Source organism: Hippoglossus hippoglossus, chromosome 16 (assembly GCF_009819705.1).
Source record: "Hippoglossus hippoglossus isolate fHipHip1 chromosome 16, fHipHip1.pri, whole genome shotgun sequence".
Lineage (NCBI taxonomy): Eukaryota > Metazoa > Chordata > Actinopteri > Pleuronectiformes > Pleuronectidae > Hippoglossus > Hippoglossus hippoglossus.
Genome location: NC_047166.1, coordinates 18,341,617 through 18,358,321, shown reverse-complemented (window position 1 = coordinate 18,358,321; position 16,705 = coordinate 18,341,617). Strand labels below are relative to the sequence as shown.

The window sequence follows — 16,705 nt, the reverse complement described above, 5'->3', positions numbered from 1 at the left end:
AGTTAAATACCGTAGAAATACTACTTGTGTCACTGAAGCCTCAACGAATATTTTGCCAACTTAAAAAGATAAAAAAAAGTTAAGACGTAGTTTTGTCCATGACAGGAACCGAAAGCCGATCACTTTCTACACTCACACACCTACAATGTGTTCCTCAGCTGATATACTATTGTGAATCATTAACAATGCTGTTGTGAAAAAGTCGAAGTGACCTGTTCTTATTATCAGACCAAATCCACACCCGTTTTTGCAAGGACAATACAATCTCTCCCTTCATTTTTACTGTGTCAAACCTCCCAGCAAGACATATTTTCAAATATAATACATTTTAGTGTATGCTTAACGTCTTTAATAAAGTTTTGTACATTTGAACACCCAAATTATTTCAGTGCTTTGAACCAGTTTCAACACGAGGCAGGAAGGATCATAACTTTAATCTGGATTAACCTGTTCAGTTTCATAAAGTGTTTGGTCAGAAACATTAGGTTTCAGATGTACGCAGTCAAGCAGAATTATTTTTGTGTAACAAAATAATAAAGAAATAAAGGATCAATTCTTCTTTAAAGCGAAACCATTTTATTGGAGTAAATATTTTTGCTCAGTAACATCTACTCATGTCAGCAGGCATGGCGACAGTATTTCCTCCTATAGTTCATTCAGCAGAGACATCCCCACTATTTTAGACTGTACATGAAAAAATAGTGAATTTTGTTGAAATTGACATTTGTAAAATATAGATAAGCGACAGTACAGTATGTACACAAACCTCAGTTGCTAAAACAAAGTCATGTTGAGAAGGTAAGGGACATAATACAATGGATTTGGACCAAGGTGACGATCCTACTGCTAAAACACAAACAAAGAGGAAACACTGTGACAGATCTTGATATTTACCCAGATGCCTTTTTAAGTTAAGACAGTACACATTATGGATCACAGCTGCTGTTTGTTTTCAACAAACTTAACTAACTAAATGAAGTGAACAGGGGGGTTCAACATGAAGTGAACAGGGGGGTTCACTTCATGTTAGCCACAAATTCCTCGCCCTTCTTGATTGAACCCTTCAGCTCGCCCATGGCGTCGGCGACCAGCTTCTCCTCGAAGGCGGACAGCTTGCCCAGCCCAAGGTTCTTCTCAATGCCGTTCTTCCCCAGGAGGAGAGGTGTGGAGAAGTACTTGCACTCAGTCTCCTCGGATCTGACATAGGCGCACTCCACAACGCCTTCCTTTCCATTCATGGCATCCAGGACGGAGAAGGTGAAGCGGGCACCTGCGTAGGCCATGGAGAGGGTGGCAGATCCAGCTCCAGCCTTGGCCTTCACCACCTCTGTGCCAGCGTCCTGGATCCTGGCTGTCAGGGCAGACAGCTGGTCAGCGGGGAACTCTACTTTGGGTGTGCACTGGGAGATCAGGGGGATGATGGTCACTCCTGCGTGACCTCCAATGACTGGTACATTGACACGGGCCGGGTCAAGGCCTTTAAGCTCTGCAACGAAGGCGTTCGCTCTGACAATGTCAAGGGTGGTGACACCAAACACCTTGTTGGGGTTGTAGACGCCATACTTCTTCATGATCTCTGATGTAATGGGGATGGTGGAGTTGACGGGGTTGGCGATAATGCACACGATGGCCTCGGGGCAGTTGCGGGCGCAGGCGTCGGCCAAGGTGGCTACGATGGTGGCGTTGGTGTTGAAGAGGTCGTCGCGGGTCATGCCGGGTTTCCTGGGCACACCGGCGGGGATCACCACGACGTCGCAGCCCTGCAGGGCAGCATCCAGCTGGTCGGGACCCATGTGGCCGGTGACTTGGGCCCGGGTCTCGATGTGGCTGAGGTCGGCGGCCACCCCGGGTGTGTGGGCGATATCAAAGAGGGAGAGCTGACTCACCAGGGGGCTGTTCTTGAGCAGCAGGGACAGCGGCTGGCCTATTCCGCCCGACGCTCCTAGCACCGCCACCTTGGCGTTGTTCTGAGACGAGGTGGACAAGCTCCGGGCCAAGCCGACGGTGGGTCTCACTGCGCGGGAGAACATGTTGTTTCTGCTCCTGCTTCACGGACTTGGAAGAAAACTGGAAACTGTGCTGTGAGCCCCTTTACCTCTGTGACACCAACGTCCTCTAGCCACGAGCGAACAGGAAGACGCGTGAACTGTCATGCGTAGAACATAAAGGGCGTACGAGTTTTACGTCACACCTGCGTCATCGCGCAGCGTCACGTCGTCGCCGTCGTTTTTATCGCAGCTCCTTTTCTCGCGGAGGAAAACAAAAGCCAGCGAACAGTGGAAGTGGGAGAATTAGCATCGGAGATTAGCCCCTGTCACACGGAGTGCGGCTGTCGAGCAGCGCAGCTCGGTGAAATCTCACGGTACGTGTCCGCAGTTTGTGATGCCCCCCCCCTCGCTGCCATGCTAAAATACGCTAACGCCGTCATTTGAACTCCGTCTATTTGCTGGAGTGAGCGCTACCCCCTAGCCTAGCTAGCGTTAGCTACAACAGGTCTCATTGTTGTGGTGGAGAATCCCCCCTCTGTGCTCTGTGACCGGGGCTTGTATTTGTAACGCCAACGACAAACGCCTTGTTTTGTTGTTTTTTTTAGCAGCTAGCTAACCTTAGCCAAACAAGTAGCTGTCACCAGTGGTGTGAGTATCAGGTCGTTAGCTGTTGACTTCACCTCAGCACCGTTAGCTGTGTCCATCACTAGCCCTGTCATTAGGCCTGGTGGGTTAGCTCCAACTTACAGTTAGCTGTGGTCAGTAAACAGAGCAGCCCTTTGTTCCACACACTTGAATACCATCCTATGTCTAAGTTGCTGCTAACATGTAGCTAATCCGTTTTAACATCAGGCTTAGGGTGCTAACTGTCACATGATGTGAACGGGTTGTTCGTCATTAATGTTTACATAAGGGATAAGTTGATGTGTGCTTTCACAGATGTTCTTTTATCAAGGACGGACTGTAAACAACTGTCTTTTCACCTTGTCTTTTCACAGTGTCGAGTTTGAAGGTTCACCAGTAGCTCTCCTAATGATACATCAGCACTAAGGCGACTTTCAGTAAGTATCAAGTAGCAGCATCTTTGTTTGTCTCAAATTACATACAGATTAAATGTGATCATAGCATCAGCCGGAAGAATACTTTAATTTCAACAGCAAAATAAAGATATCATGATAATAGCCTTAGAATAGAGCTCATTTCAACACAAAGTACAGAGTGCTGCATAACCAGAAAATAAATGGTTAAACACAAACTGCTACACAAAGAACAAATGCAAAAGAAAATCAGAAGTATAGAAATTAAATTCAGGAATATGTCGTCTGTAAAAAAAATGTACGTAGCCGAGACTTAAAAGAAGCTATAGTGTCAGGCAGCCTTATTTTCTCAAACAATTCATTCAGGGACTGTAAACTATGATCCGCGCAGTCAAGTATAAGAATCTGGCATAAAATGTAAGATCCTGGGAACTGATGAGTGAGGTATAATGTGTTGCTATAAGCTAGGATCTTACCTGTTCAAGTATAACAATGAAATGTAAACTTGATAAGTGTCGACTTAAGATGGAGTTTCTTTAAAGGGCACAACAAAACTACCACCACAATAATAATAATCTTGAAAAGTATTTAATGAATAATGCTAATTAAAATATAATAATTGTTCAAGCATGCCCACAATAACCATAATGTAAAATTGTGCCCTTTCCTCAGTACTTGCTAAGGATGGCTAGCTGTGGGGAGGTAGACCACTCTGTGAGCTCGCTTCCATCCAGTAAGAAAGGTAGCAACAGTGGTGGTGGAAGCGGTAACAGCGCAGATTCTTCATGCTCTGGCTCCAGCACTTCATCCCCAGCCCTGCCTGTACCGGAGTGTGCCATCTGTCTGCAGAGCTGCGTCCACCCAGTCCAGCTGCCATGCCATCATGTCTTCTGTTTCCTGTGTGTGAAGGGAGCATCCTGGCAGAGCAAACGCTGTGCTCTCTGCAGACAGGAAGTACCTGATGACTTCCTGGAACGGCCTACACTGCTCTCTCCTGAGGAGCTGAAAGCATCGGCGGGAGGTCGAGGTGGCACAGCAAGCGATCATGCCTGGTATTATGAGGGCCGTAACGGTTGGTGGCAGTATGATGAGCGAACCAGCCGTGAGCTGGAGGACGCTTTCTCCAAGGGCAAGAAAACAGCTGAAATGCTAATTGCTGGTTTTTTGTATGTAGCTGACTTGGAGAACATGGTGCAGTACAGGCGCAATGAGCATGGTCGTAGACGGAAGATGAAGAGGGACGTTTTGGATATCCCAAAAAAGGGTGTGGCTGGACTGCGTTTTGACACTGAAGTTGTTACAGGAGCCATTGGGGCAGCAGGTCGAGAAAACTCTGCTGATGGGGCTGATACCACAGTAGCAGGTGCACAACAGCCAGTTACAGGTATCTCCTCTACTCTAACTGCCCCTCCAGCCCCAGCCAGACCTCCTACCTCCCTTGGAGGTCAGCCTGGCACCAGCACTAGCCCATCTCTGGAGGATGCCCTCTCCCAGCTGCAAATCAGTCCCGGGCCCACACCCTCTGTTGAGCGGTCTGAGCCTGGGGAAGGAGAGGAGGAAGATGAGGAGGAGGAGGCCTCACCCTCCAGGTCCTCTGATCCTCTCACATCTGTGGACGAGTCTGGCTCCGGAGACTGGAGCGATGATGAGGAAGAGGAGGATGAAGAAGAGGAAGGGGGAGATGGAGAGCGTGCAGAGCCCTGGGAAGATAGGCCACAGAGGCAAAGACTGAATCCAGGGGACAGAGCCCCTCCTGGCGCAGAGTCTTCCTCTCTCTCGTCCAGTAGCAATGGAAGGTCCAGAATGCCTGATGGCCAGTGTACAGTGACTGAAGTGTGAAGTCTTCACTGTAACTGTTCCATTCCACTAATTTATTCCTGGCTTTATGTCCTTCACTCAGTCACAGATTGGATGTGGGTGGATGTGGGTAGGAAATGTACTCTTTCAAAAACAAACAAGATCATGTTTTTAGGTAAACAACAAAATTTTAGCTGGCAAATATTTTGGCTCACAATAATCTGAATCAATCTGTATGAGTTGTTTGTAAATCTCATCTCATGTTTACCCAGCCAGTAGAAGCAATGTTGGGTTTCACTTTCAAACACTGATCATTGTACTGAGACATGAGCTACAGCTTGGTAAACATGCAGATGAATACAGCATGTTGTTTTGAACTGCGGTGTTCAACTGCCATCCGGTTGCTCACTTTAAACCATTTGGATGTAGGCATATCAGGTATGTTCATCTTACATCCCAGACAAGTGGAGATATAAAGATGAAAGTAATGCAACAACCTAGATAATGTTGTGTTTAAATATATGATCTATCACCCAGAAGGCCTGTGAGAGTCCCACCCTGATCTGTGACGTGCAGTGAAAGAAGGTATAAATGGGGGATGTTACTCATGGAAACGGAGCTGTGTCATTTTACATTGTCGTGAACGGCTGCATTCTTAATCATCTACACTTTTAACTCTCTCCGCTAACATAGCAAGCAGAAGCAGGCTTGTTGGAGCTCAAGGTCATCTGACTAGTCTCCGAAAGAAGTTAATCCTTAATGAATTGTTCCCAACCTCTGCCTAAATAACTTCCTTACTTCAGATTGAACTGATTATGAGGTTTGTTTCCTCTAAGTTCTCAACTATTAACAAAGTTTGTCATTTCAGAGCAGATTGTGGTTTGGTGGTTAAAGGTGAAGAAAGGAAACAGAAGTACAGTGCTTTATGATGCTCTTAAGCTACATGGGTACTTCAATTTCCCACACCATGTTTTTACAACATAGTAATGTAACTCACAGAGGTAATGTATGGCTGGCTGCGCCTGGTTCTTCCTTAATGTCAATTCATCGGCAGCTTTGTGAAAGTCTAAAATCTGTAGAGATGATGACCCCTGTTTTAACTGAATGTGCATAATAGATGTACATATCAAATTAATTTTAACTTTCCCCAGCTTTAAATAATTGACATTTCAATGTGAAGTATCAGTGTTTTTCTTTAAGAAGCTCTGGACCTCATTAGTATTCTCATGGTCCCTGAATAAAAGTATTCTCAATTGGTGTCTCTAAAGTTTTGTGATTTGTGCATGTTTGAAGAGAGAGTTATTTAAACACTACTGGTCAGCAAGATGTTGAAAATTAATATTTTTGGGGTTCACTTCAGTTTGAGTAAATGTTTTTGAAAAAAATTCCGTTACGGTTGTAAATTCTTTTACGTTTGACGTCTGAGGCAATTAGGAGAACAAAAACATGCTGCGGCTCTTGGCCGTCGGGCAGAAATTTCCAGTTATGTTATTTTTATATTTCTTACATGCTTACATCATCAGCTTTTAGACTTTTCACCCTGAGAAATAAAGTTTGTGTAACAGTTCTTTGCTTGGCAACTTGTTTTTTGTTACCTGGTTTGTAATTTAAGAATAAATTGTGTCATTTCATCATCCTTAAAAGATATGGCTGTGCCTTTTGTCTCTGTGTTTTTTGTTCTGTTACTATGTGACAGGCTGCATGTCAGTTTAGTTTTATCTAAGAATATATCTGTTTTAAGTGCTACATAGGAAGGACTGTCAAAGGTAATAGTTCATATTTGTTTCAATTGAAACAACCTCAGTCCTCCCACTGGATGAGAGAGTTAAGTGTTATAGAAGTTTCCTGGAAGCTGGTGAAAGGAGAACTTAGGCAGCAGCTGATGTCTTATGCAGAAGATTTTATGTAGACTTGATGCATCAAGGAGACCAGAAGGTGAAACAATATACAAACGCTGACAGAGTAACATGAGCAATTGTCACCCCCAAGTCTGAAGATGTCTCCCACAGCATCCCAGTATCTCCCTCTACTTGCGTCACCCATTCTAACAGCACCTCCATGAATGGCTAGAATTGCTGTCACTCTCTGTTACACGTCTGTTGCATCCTATTGGACAGTTAAGTCAAAGTATGCATTCCTAAATCACATTGTGTCCTGACGTCTTGCCACTGGTGAAATACGCAAAACAGTTAGAGTTGGTGTCTCTCTGTCTGGGCACATCTGAGTTAGATATGAAAGTCCCTGAGTGTAGACACTACAATGTACTGTTAGTTGGTCCTTTATCTATAACCTGACCTTTGGTACTGCTGAGAGAGAGAAGGGAGTATCTGTGGAATTAGACAGGCACTATTCTCCTGTACAGATATAATGTAATATAATATATATAGTGGCATATACAGTATTATTTGAGGATGGTCAGAAATTCCTCAACACTAAGTATATCATATATCATTACATCAAATAACAAAGCACATGACACGTGGAGAAGAAGAGCTTGTGTTTTCCCGAAGAACTGATAAAAACACGATGAAAATAACGTGACAAGGAAGAAGCCCTCACAGCCTCATCTTTGTTCGTTGGAGACTTTATGAGTGTTTATATCCTAATGGTGCCAGTTCTTGCCTCCCCCTCGCTCACCTTGTACGGGTTTAGTATTCAGACCCCAGCAGCCATTAGCTCTCCAGCTGGACGTCTTGCCAGGAAACATGACCTCTGGAGGGGGAACAGGATGTAAAGGCCTGGCAGTTTCTGCGGAGATGTCCTGTTCATGTCACCTCTGTCTGTACACGTTAGTGCTTCTGCAGTGCCTCATTTGCTGTAATGGAAAATAACCCCACACATTATTGCTACACCTTACAAAGAATAATGTTTTATTTATGCCCTGTGTTTAAGCATTTGTCAAAGAATAGATGAGAGCCAGCGTGTGGACAATCATCTGAGTAATGCTCCAACCTACAACGTATACAAATTATAAAAGTATAAAGTGGACATAAGTGCAGCAGTATTACTCTTCATCCTGCAGAACGAAGCTGCTGCCTCATGCTTGTTTTGCCTCATCAGTATCTACAGTATCTATCTGCTGCCGCTGCTCTCCGTCTGCTTCAGTCCGGCTCAGCCTGTCAGGATCTAATCATTGCCAGGATCATATTTCTCAGTGGGGCTGGAGGTGAGACAGCTCGACTGATGGGGACAGAGAGGATTTAGAAGATGGGGAATGTCCTTCACTGTAGGTCCTTCTTTTCATCCATCACAACGCTCTACATTAGATTACAGCCATGGAAGGAGTCAGCATATTCTTGTTAGACATACGTTCATTTAGGGGTCAAATCTAAACAAAATAAGTCCTTATATAGCATCAGTGTATGCAGAATCAAAGAAACAAGATTTTATTCATACCTAAAATTTATTGAAACCTACAGTAGTGTAGAGTTTTAAACACTCTGTGGTTTTATATTCCATGATGTGTATAGTTGATCCGTGTAGATGTGTGAGGGACGAATGTATTAGTGTTTTTGACACTGACGTCCGAGGCAACATTTTCACTGGGACAATAAAGTCTATCTTATCTTACTTTGATAAAAAAAAAAGGCACATTTTAATTGTGCGTTCACGTGGTATCAGAATAATCGGAAAAATCGGTTTCCGACGGGCAACTTTCACATAAATGCCATCTTCAGTTGGAGCGACAATTAGGAAAGTCTGCTAATATGTTACTTTTATCATTTGCAAACTGTATTTCCATCACTCACACCGAACACCAGACTTTATATCCAACACCTTTTTTTTTTACGATTAACATGCACATATAAGTTATGTATATACCTGCCACACCTGATCCTTTTTCTTTGCTCTTTATATGATGTTTATATGGAAAGAAGTTTTGTTTAAGTGCTCTACACACGTAAATACCACACATTTAGTTTACAGCTTTCATTATTTTTCCACATTTATAACACATGAACACACTGAAGTTGGAACGACGACTTCACGACCCAGGAAATGTGACCTTCTGAGGAGCACAGGAAGCGTCACTGATCAAATGCTCTCATGTCTCAGCTCCTGCACTTGTCATTTGTCATAATAAGCAGTCCCATCGACAACAGAGGCAGTAATGAATGTCATTTAATTTTAAATAGTTTATTTTCCTTTTTCCACCGGCCAACGAAGACAAATCATTATTATCTGTTTCTAGATGATCTGCTCTTCTGAGATTCTGTAAATATACAGAGGAAACACTTTGGCCAATTCATTTGTGTTTGGATTTGCTGGCAAGCGCCTGCAGGTTTGCCGGGCCCCCCCACACTGTCCCAAATACGTCCTTCTCAGTCCTCAGAGCCTCGGACAGAGGGAGCTCTCTCCCCGACAACACCACCTTCTTCACAGCCTGAATCACAGCAGCGGGTCCTTTTACATAACTGCTGAGCCACTTCTCGGCCTGCTGGAGGGGAGTCCCTGCCCCCTCCTCTGCCCGGGGGTCCTCCAGGACTCCATCTGCCAGTCCGATCTGCAGTCCAAATTCTGGGTCCACTTTCAGAGCGCCACCCAGCAGCTTTAGTGCATTCTGGCTTCCAACAATGTGGACCAGTCGCGCGGCGCCGCCCCAGCCCGGGACCAGTCCCATGTGTTTATGGACAAACTGGATGACGCTGCCAGATGCCATTAATCTTGAGTGATTACAGATAAATTAATTAAAGTTATTTGCAATCTTTGGAAGGAAAATTGTAAGTAAAACACATTTAAGTGTTTTTTATTCACTTGTGTAAAGATCATTACCTGAAATCACAGGCAGTGGTGAACTCTGCGCCTCCTCCCAGCGCTCTCCCCTCCACCAGAGCAACAGTCATCAGAGGCAGCCTGCACTGAGAAAACTATTCTGTCACCAGGCTGAGCAGCAGATCACATAACAGAGAAACTCCACACTGGATGCTGCTGCTTTTGTTAATTAATTAATTAATTAATTAATTAGACCAGTACACCAGAAGAAAACAAGAGCCTTTACCTGAGCAGCCTTGTAAGAGCATTCTGCATGAACATACACATCTTCATCCCATCCTATGAGACAAAAGATAAGATAAGAACGGGCCGATGCACCCCCCGTGCATGTTGGGGGAGCAGGTCGGATGCAGGTTGACACAGCTGTGTGCTGAAGCTACCAGCGAACACTGCACAGATGAGTAAGAGCACCAAACATGCATTTTGTTGCCATGTATAACATCTAGACCAGGAAAATTGCATGTAAATGGCATGACCCGGACATGAGGCATACTTCTTGTTGCCAGTAGGTGGCGCTATGACTGAATACTGTTATGTACTGTCGATGACATCAGGCAGGGACTCATCAAACATGAGATGAGATGAGATAAGAATAGATAAGATGGACCATTATTGATCCTCCATAGTAAATTCACAATACAAAAAGAGAGAGAAGAGAAGAGAAGAGAAGAGAAGAGAAGAGAAGAGAAGAGAAGAGATGAGATATACCTTTATTGATCCCCAGGTAGGGAAATTCAATTTAACGCAGCAGCACAAAAAAGTAGGAGCACAAGGGGATATGAAGAAGTAAGAAATAAAATATGAACAGAATCTAAAATAAATATCAGGGTTACTTTCTGCAGGTTATAAAAAGTTAAATTTACGATTTCTACGACATTTTTAAGACCATAATGGATCAAATTTAAGACCTATGTCAACTACAACAGATATTGAGGAATATCAGTCTTTAAGCTTTAAATTAACCTCAACATAATCAAGAACTACCTAAAAGTCATTAAGATCTAGTATGTAATATATTAATGTATTTAAGACATCTTAAGGCCCAAGATTCAGATTATTGCATTTTAGATATTTTACACTTTTTAAGATAGAGTGCAAACCCTGAAATGAGATCAAAACAGATGTACAATAACAATACACAATGCAATATAGACTGTGATCATCATCAAATTTAAGATTCGGTCTTTTAGGATAAGACTAACTGTGGCATAAATACAGGCAGGAGGAGAGATGCTGTGAGGTGTGTCTTTTACTTTCCTACCTGTGGGTTAGATATGGCCCTGACGGCACTGAGGTCTGATCCAGAGCAGAAGGTTCCAGCAGCACCCTGGACAATGAGGCCTTTCCCATCTGTCCAGTTCTCCAGCTGGCTCACATGTTCCTCCAACTCCACCATCATACTGCCTGAGGGGAGGAAGCCAGAGCTCTGTGTAAGCAAGGCAACAAACCCGCACTGTAATTTACCAGACTCTCAAACTCCTCACCAGACAGGGCGTTCATGCGGGTTGGGTGGTTGATGGTCAGCACGGCTACACCAGAGTCCTGCTTGAGCAGATCGATGGAGCCACCAGGAAAAGCCTGGAGCTTCTCTCTGACCTCCAGCTGGTCGTAGCCGTGGATGTTGGAGTAAACACAGCCACTGCTCTGCCTCTGCAGTAACCTTAAAGGAATAACCGTGTATACATCATATGAATGCTGTCTGTCATCATGGAAAGCATGTTAAAAAAGCAGCTTCAAAATTAGTAGAAGCAGTGTGTAACTGACTGATAGTTGCCAGAATCAGGCCCAGCAAGTTCAAAAGTATTGCTGAATTGTAGAACTTTTAAAAAGACTTTAAATAACCAGCATTTATCTCTAATACTCAGCGAGGAAACATTTCATATCAAGAAGTTTGGTGTATTTGTTAGAGCAGCTGGTTCAGGAGGCCAGGGATCATAATATCCACCATTCAGTTGTGTTTGAGTTGAGTGAGAGGGACGGTGCCGTCAGAGCCCTGGTCAACACATTGATAGAGTTTCTTTTTTTCTTAACATAAAAACAACTTAATGGCTCGGACACTGAGCCCAACAGAAATAATAACGATGTGGGGCTGCAGGGGGCGCTGCTGCTCAAGAAAAAAAGCTTTAATGTTGTTATTTATATGATCAGACGTTGACTTCAAGGCCTGTGTATAATTGTGGTGTAAAGAAATGGTAATGCATACACTCACAAACAGGAGGATGCTGCTTTTAATGAACTCCATTACCTCTGAAGTAAACACATGAGCCATTTGCACGAGCACATTACAGTGAGTTATCCCTGATTCCAACAGAAATTTGTTATGAAACAGAATCAAACTAGTAATTCATTCTATTGATCACCATGTTAAAAGTGTCAGCACTGCACGATAAGTACACGTTGTTCATTCGTTTTCAACTCAGTGCACTTGGTGTTTATCATTTACCTGCCCCAGGCTCCACAGCTACTGCTGCTTCTCAGAAGTTGTTGCCTCAGAGCCCAGAGAGCCATCCTGCTGCTGCGTGGGGAGCGTGTGGAAAGAATGTGAGAGAAATTACCTCAGACATATCACTTCATTAAAAAAAGGGCGGTGGGTATATACACATACAGGGGGAAACAAAGTTTGACAACAAGGAGCACGGTTACTGCTTTTTTTTTTAAGTATGTCGTACAATGAAAACTAAAAGAATCAAATGAACGCACATGACCTTTATGAGAGCGGGGACAGATATTCTCTAAGGGTCTGACGATATCAGTTTTACAGTTATTAAAAACAGCAGTGTGGGTGTTTGGGGCTTTAACTCACGATGAACCAATAAACAAGAAGCTTAACAGCTAATGAAGGAGAAGGTTTAAAGAGGCCGCAGTAAATAAATAAAGAGGAGGAGAGCAGCGTTGACTGCCACATTGGAGAAAACATCAATTTACATTTACACTGATCAAATGACAATGGTTTATTTTACTTCACAGTTACATTCACATAAACCTACAATACAATATCCCTGCAACATGCTGATGTGAACGTGATGACAGAGGAGCAGTCCTTCATGTCTGATGATGTCAGTCTGATATGTTCGTTTCTAATCGTGGGACATATTTAACAGTGTACTGGTAATTAAGGTGCAGCCTGAGTTACCATGGTGATTTACCTCCTGAACAGGTGACCCAGTGAAGTGAAGCCAGAGAAGTAAACCGGAAGTTCTCTCGCTAACCACAGATCCTCCTTCACAGTGCAGGCCCAGTCTGGTATTTACTGTAACACTATACATCCAACATCATGTCTCCATGTGTTTGAAGCGTCAACGTTTGAATAATTGGAGAAACTCGTTGTTCTGGACCTGAAATCTCGTAAACAGACTTTTAGTAAACACGAAGGAGCTGCATAAAACATAAAATATCAGTAAAGTAACCATTACAAAACACTCTATCAACAACACGCCGGAACTTATGCCGGAACTAACCTTCATGGGCATGGAGATCACGGGAGACGTGTGGTGTTACACTGAAATGCGTCCCCCTGGAAACTAGAGCTCTTTGGAGATAGAGACAAGGCAGCATGTTGTTCTTCAACTTCTCCATAAGAGGGCGCCACACAGCAGTGCTCTCATTTGACCCACAGCCTGTGATTTCACCTTACTCACCAAAGTGTCCAGTAATTATATCATTATATTAAGTATTTTAATAATTATATGGCCGCTTGGTGTGTCCATATTTTACTCACCAATACAGAGGTTTTCATTTATTATCATTCATCTCAGGTCAATGCAGAGATCTGCTCTGTGTCTGTCACAGCTCTGTAAACACAGCTTAGTGAGAAGCTGCCTCCACACACATCTCCTTATTCAGTAGTATTGACAAGAGACTTTATTTAACACCTAGACTCACCACACAGCACTGGCACAGGAAACTGAACCAGCTGAGTTAACGTAAATTGTTCAATATTGTGCAGTGTCTTTTATTAACGTAAAACTCTATAATAGCAGAATTTTATTTGATTTAGCATTAATAATCCTTTGCCTGACACCAGTGTGGTTGCTGGATTTAAAAGACAAGACATGTCAAGTCCAACGCTCTGCAAACATCTTGTCAAACAACAGTCTGCTCTGGGATTTGGTTGTTATGTTTATATACTCAAATGTAAACCTTGTCTACTGTTTTTTTTGACTGTTTATTGTTTCATCTCATGTATTTGTATCCAAAATAAAGAATTAAGTAGAAATAGTATAATAATAATGTTAATAATAATAATAATTATTATTATTATTTACCATCAAACAAATCCTTAGCTTATATTTGAGGAATCGTAGAGTCCTTCTAGAAACATGTAATATTGCACCAAGAGGGGCAGAACCTAGTGTGAAATTCTTTGTCTGTGAGAGAAATGGAATGTTTGGTGAGAAAGTTTTCGAGATGAAGGCGTTAAGACAGTAAGACAAACAGACATAAACGAACGAGAGTGAGAGGGTGATATAAAGACCTGGAGACGTGCAGGAAGAGGAGGGAAAATGTGTCAAATATAGAGGGAGTCAGAGACACTTCCTGTGCTGTGGTCTGATCTACGGCTACTGGCAGCATAAATCCTTCCCTTGTATCCACACAGCCTCTCCACCGCAATTCAGAGGCCTGAACAAACCCAGGCACCAAATTACTCCTCCGTTTCACTTGGGTTACAGAGGATTCCAGAGCTGCACTGAATTAAAAGTTTGATTTGTGTTAGTAATTGTGCATTTAAACTGTAATTGTAATCGCAACCATCACTGATGTGTGTTAAATCTACTTTGGAAGCAAATTACATTCAGTCCCATTCCTGTTAAAGTGCAATCGTTTCCTAAGGTTAGTTATTTATGACACCAATCAAGTGCATCTTCCCCTAAATAGATGCTTTAGTGGAACCAAACTCCTTCACAGATATCCCACGAAGATAAAAGGTCACCAACGAGGATACAGTATACATTGCATCCTAGACCGTGGAGTCCACTCTGCTTTAACGCCCACACCTCTCTGGTCTATTTTAAAGTGGGGAAGGAATTCAAAAAAGGTCGGTGGGACTCTTCCCGGGCGAGCATTCCAGACACACTGACTCTCCTCCCTGCTCCGTACAGTACATTCAGCGAGGTCAGCCAGCCCACAACCTGTCTTTAAATATCATTCTGTGAAGTGCAGCACCTGGAGGAGGCGGCGGCTCAGTGGAATTTGCCTGCATAGTCCCCCACAGTGTGTGTGGGTAATGGTCACTGTGGCGTAGGTGTGTGATGGACCAGGAACTTGTTCCGGAATGTTTCTCCTTTACTTTTGAAACACTGTGACTCTGTCTGTCCAGATTCATTCATCATCTGCTCAGCTCTCTAAGTCTTTTCGATTAAAGTCGGCCATGTTGTTTTATAATCCGTATATCAGTGATGCAGCCGCAGACTCCAGCTGATAATGGAAGTCTGTCTCCAATTACAAGCTGGATAATGGCAGAGAGAGAGAGAGAGAGAGAGAGAGAGAGAGAGAGAGAGAGAGAGAGAGATCCACATTTAACAGACATTTGTCTATATGCACGCACAAATGCCTTTGCATGTACAGTGTGTGTGTGTGTGTGTGTGTGTGTGTGTGTGTGTGTGTGTGTGTGTGTGTGTGTGTGTGTGTGTGTGTGTGTGTTTCTTTGTGTGGTTGTGTATGCGCCGCTTGTGGCCTCTAAAGTGATGCATCAGCGCACCAATCAATATGCAGCTGTCTGGGGCTCCACAGGAAGTCAGGGAATTCACTGCAGTCAGCAAGGCTCTGGACCGACTCACAGAGATAAGAAAACACATGCACACACACACACACACACACACACACACACACACACATACACAAACACTTAACCTTCCCCAGAAATCATGTTTTTGATTATTAGGACCTGACAAGGTCAGTGTTTCTGTGGGAAAAGGTAAGACACATACACACACACACACACACACACACACACACACACACACACACACACACACAGACACACACACACACACACACACACACACACACACACACACACACACACACACACACAAAGTGCCGGTAAGGGTCTATTTCAAGGCAGGTTGGCAGGTGCCAGAGTCTCTCAGGGGCCTCCATGTTTCCTGTGAGGAGTATTGGATAGAAGACAGTGGAGCTGGAGGACAGAGAGACAGGAGACACTGGAGGTGCAATGACTACAGCATTTACTGTAGCAACTCAAAATGCACAGATCAGTGGAAGACTAAGTGCATCCATATATTGTGGCCTAATGTGTATTGTCTACTTGAAACCGTCCTTAAACAGCAAGAGCAAAACCCTGCATATATTAGTATATTTTATCATCAAATTATAATGCTTGGAATGGATCCAATCCCTATTGGATAAAAACAGAAGTTTTGCAAAGATAAAGCTAATAACCAGACATAAGGACAGTCAAGCCACCATGAAGTCTGGCTTCACCATGTTTGTATCAAAAATAGGCAAGGCCACAGATAGACAGAAAGCCACTTGCCAAAATGAACTGTAGCCTTGACACCAGTCAACAACCAAAAGTGCACCACTACTAATTAGAGTTCCTCGTGAGAGAAAGTTGTTTTCAAGGTTGTTTACTCAAGACTCTGAGAGGCTGGAGACTAAGAGACGACCTGCTTTGGTCCAGACACAACAAGTCATATCAGATCAAACTGTGTGCAAGGTCATTGGGTGTTAGGTGTCTGTGTGGATGTGGAATTTATTCATCATCAGTGGAAAAAAGCTGTTTATGTCGCACAATGATTAGTCACTTGACATTATAAAGGTTCACATTTATAGGAAAACTCTTAGTGCACATCGTTGCAGAAAAAATGTCTAATCTTTCTTTATATAATTTTAACAATAATCATCCCGATAATCAGTAATATTAACATCACAAATAAGGTAAGGGCTGTTTACCCAAAAGAAACCGTTGGGCTAAATCAAAAACACAAATTGATTTGGTTCAATTAAAACTTAAAGTTAACGAGTTATATTAACACGATTCGCTAACTTTAAATTAAAATAACTTAATTAATTTTAGTTTGTTACCAATTGAGGTCATTTTTTATAAATTTGAAAAAACTAATTTAAATGTTTGTCATTTGTCAGTGCATG

The 16,705-nt window shown here is 43.0% G+C and overlaps 3 protein-coding genes across 4 annotated transcripts; 1 reads left to right on the top strand and 2 right to left on the bottom strand.

Moving 5' to 3' along the window:
• Nucleotides 1-553: 553 nt before the first annotated feature.
• mdh2 (malate dehydrogenase 2, NAD (mitochondrial)) lies at nt 554-2,164 on the bottom strand. The gene is made up of 2 exons (XM_034610254.1): nt 1,015-2,164; nt 554-976 (listed from the first exon to the last, which is right to left on the bottom strand). Exon 1 carries the CDS (start codon nt 2,028-2,030, stop codon nt 1,017-1,019), a length of 1,014 nt encoding a protein of 337 aa, XP_034466145.1. The 5' UTR covers nt 2,031-2,164; the 3' UTR covers nt 554-976; nt 1,015-1,016.
• A 39-nt stretch (nt 2,165-2,203) lies between these two features.
• LOC117776388 (E3 ubiquitin-protein ligase rnf146-like) lies at nt 2,204-6,465 on the top strand. The gene is made up of 3 exons (XM_034610253.1): nt 2,204-2,362; nt 2,987-3,049; nt 3,698-6,465. The coding sequence occupies exon 3, from the start codon at nt 3,710-3,712 to the stop codon at nt 4,862-4,864; it is 1,155 nt and encodes a 384-aa protein (XP_034466144.1). The 5' UTR covers nt 2,204-2,362; nt 2,987-3,049; nt 3,698-3,709; the 3' UTR covers nt 4,865-6,465.
• Nucleotides 6,466-8,694: 2,229 nt separating this feature from the next.
• On the bottom strand, nt 8,695-13,038 carry echdc1 (enoyl CoA hydratase domain containing 1). 2 transcript variants are annotated; one of them, XM_034610257.1, is made up of 7 exons: nt 12,742-13,038; nt 12,039-12,110; nt 11,080-11,255; nt 10,857-10,999; nt 9,822-9,874; nt 9,596-9,676; nt 8,695-9,486 (listed from the first exon to the last, which is right to left on the bottom strand). In XM_034610257.1, exons 2-7 carry the CDS (start codon nt 12,101-12,103, stop codon nt 9,069-9,071), a joined length of 936 nt encoding a protein of 311 aa, XP_034466148.1. In that variant the 5' UTR covers nt 12,104-12,110; nt 12,742-13,038; the 3' UTR covers nt 8,695-9,068. The 2 variants fall into 2 exon arrangements, with proteins under 2 accessions (XP_034466148.1, XP_034466147.1); XM_034610256.1 differs by having other exon boundaries at nt 12,805-12,962.
• Nucleotides 13,039-16,705: the final 3,667 nt, after the last annotated feature.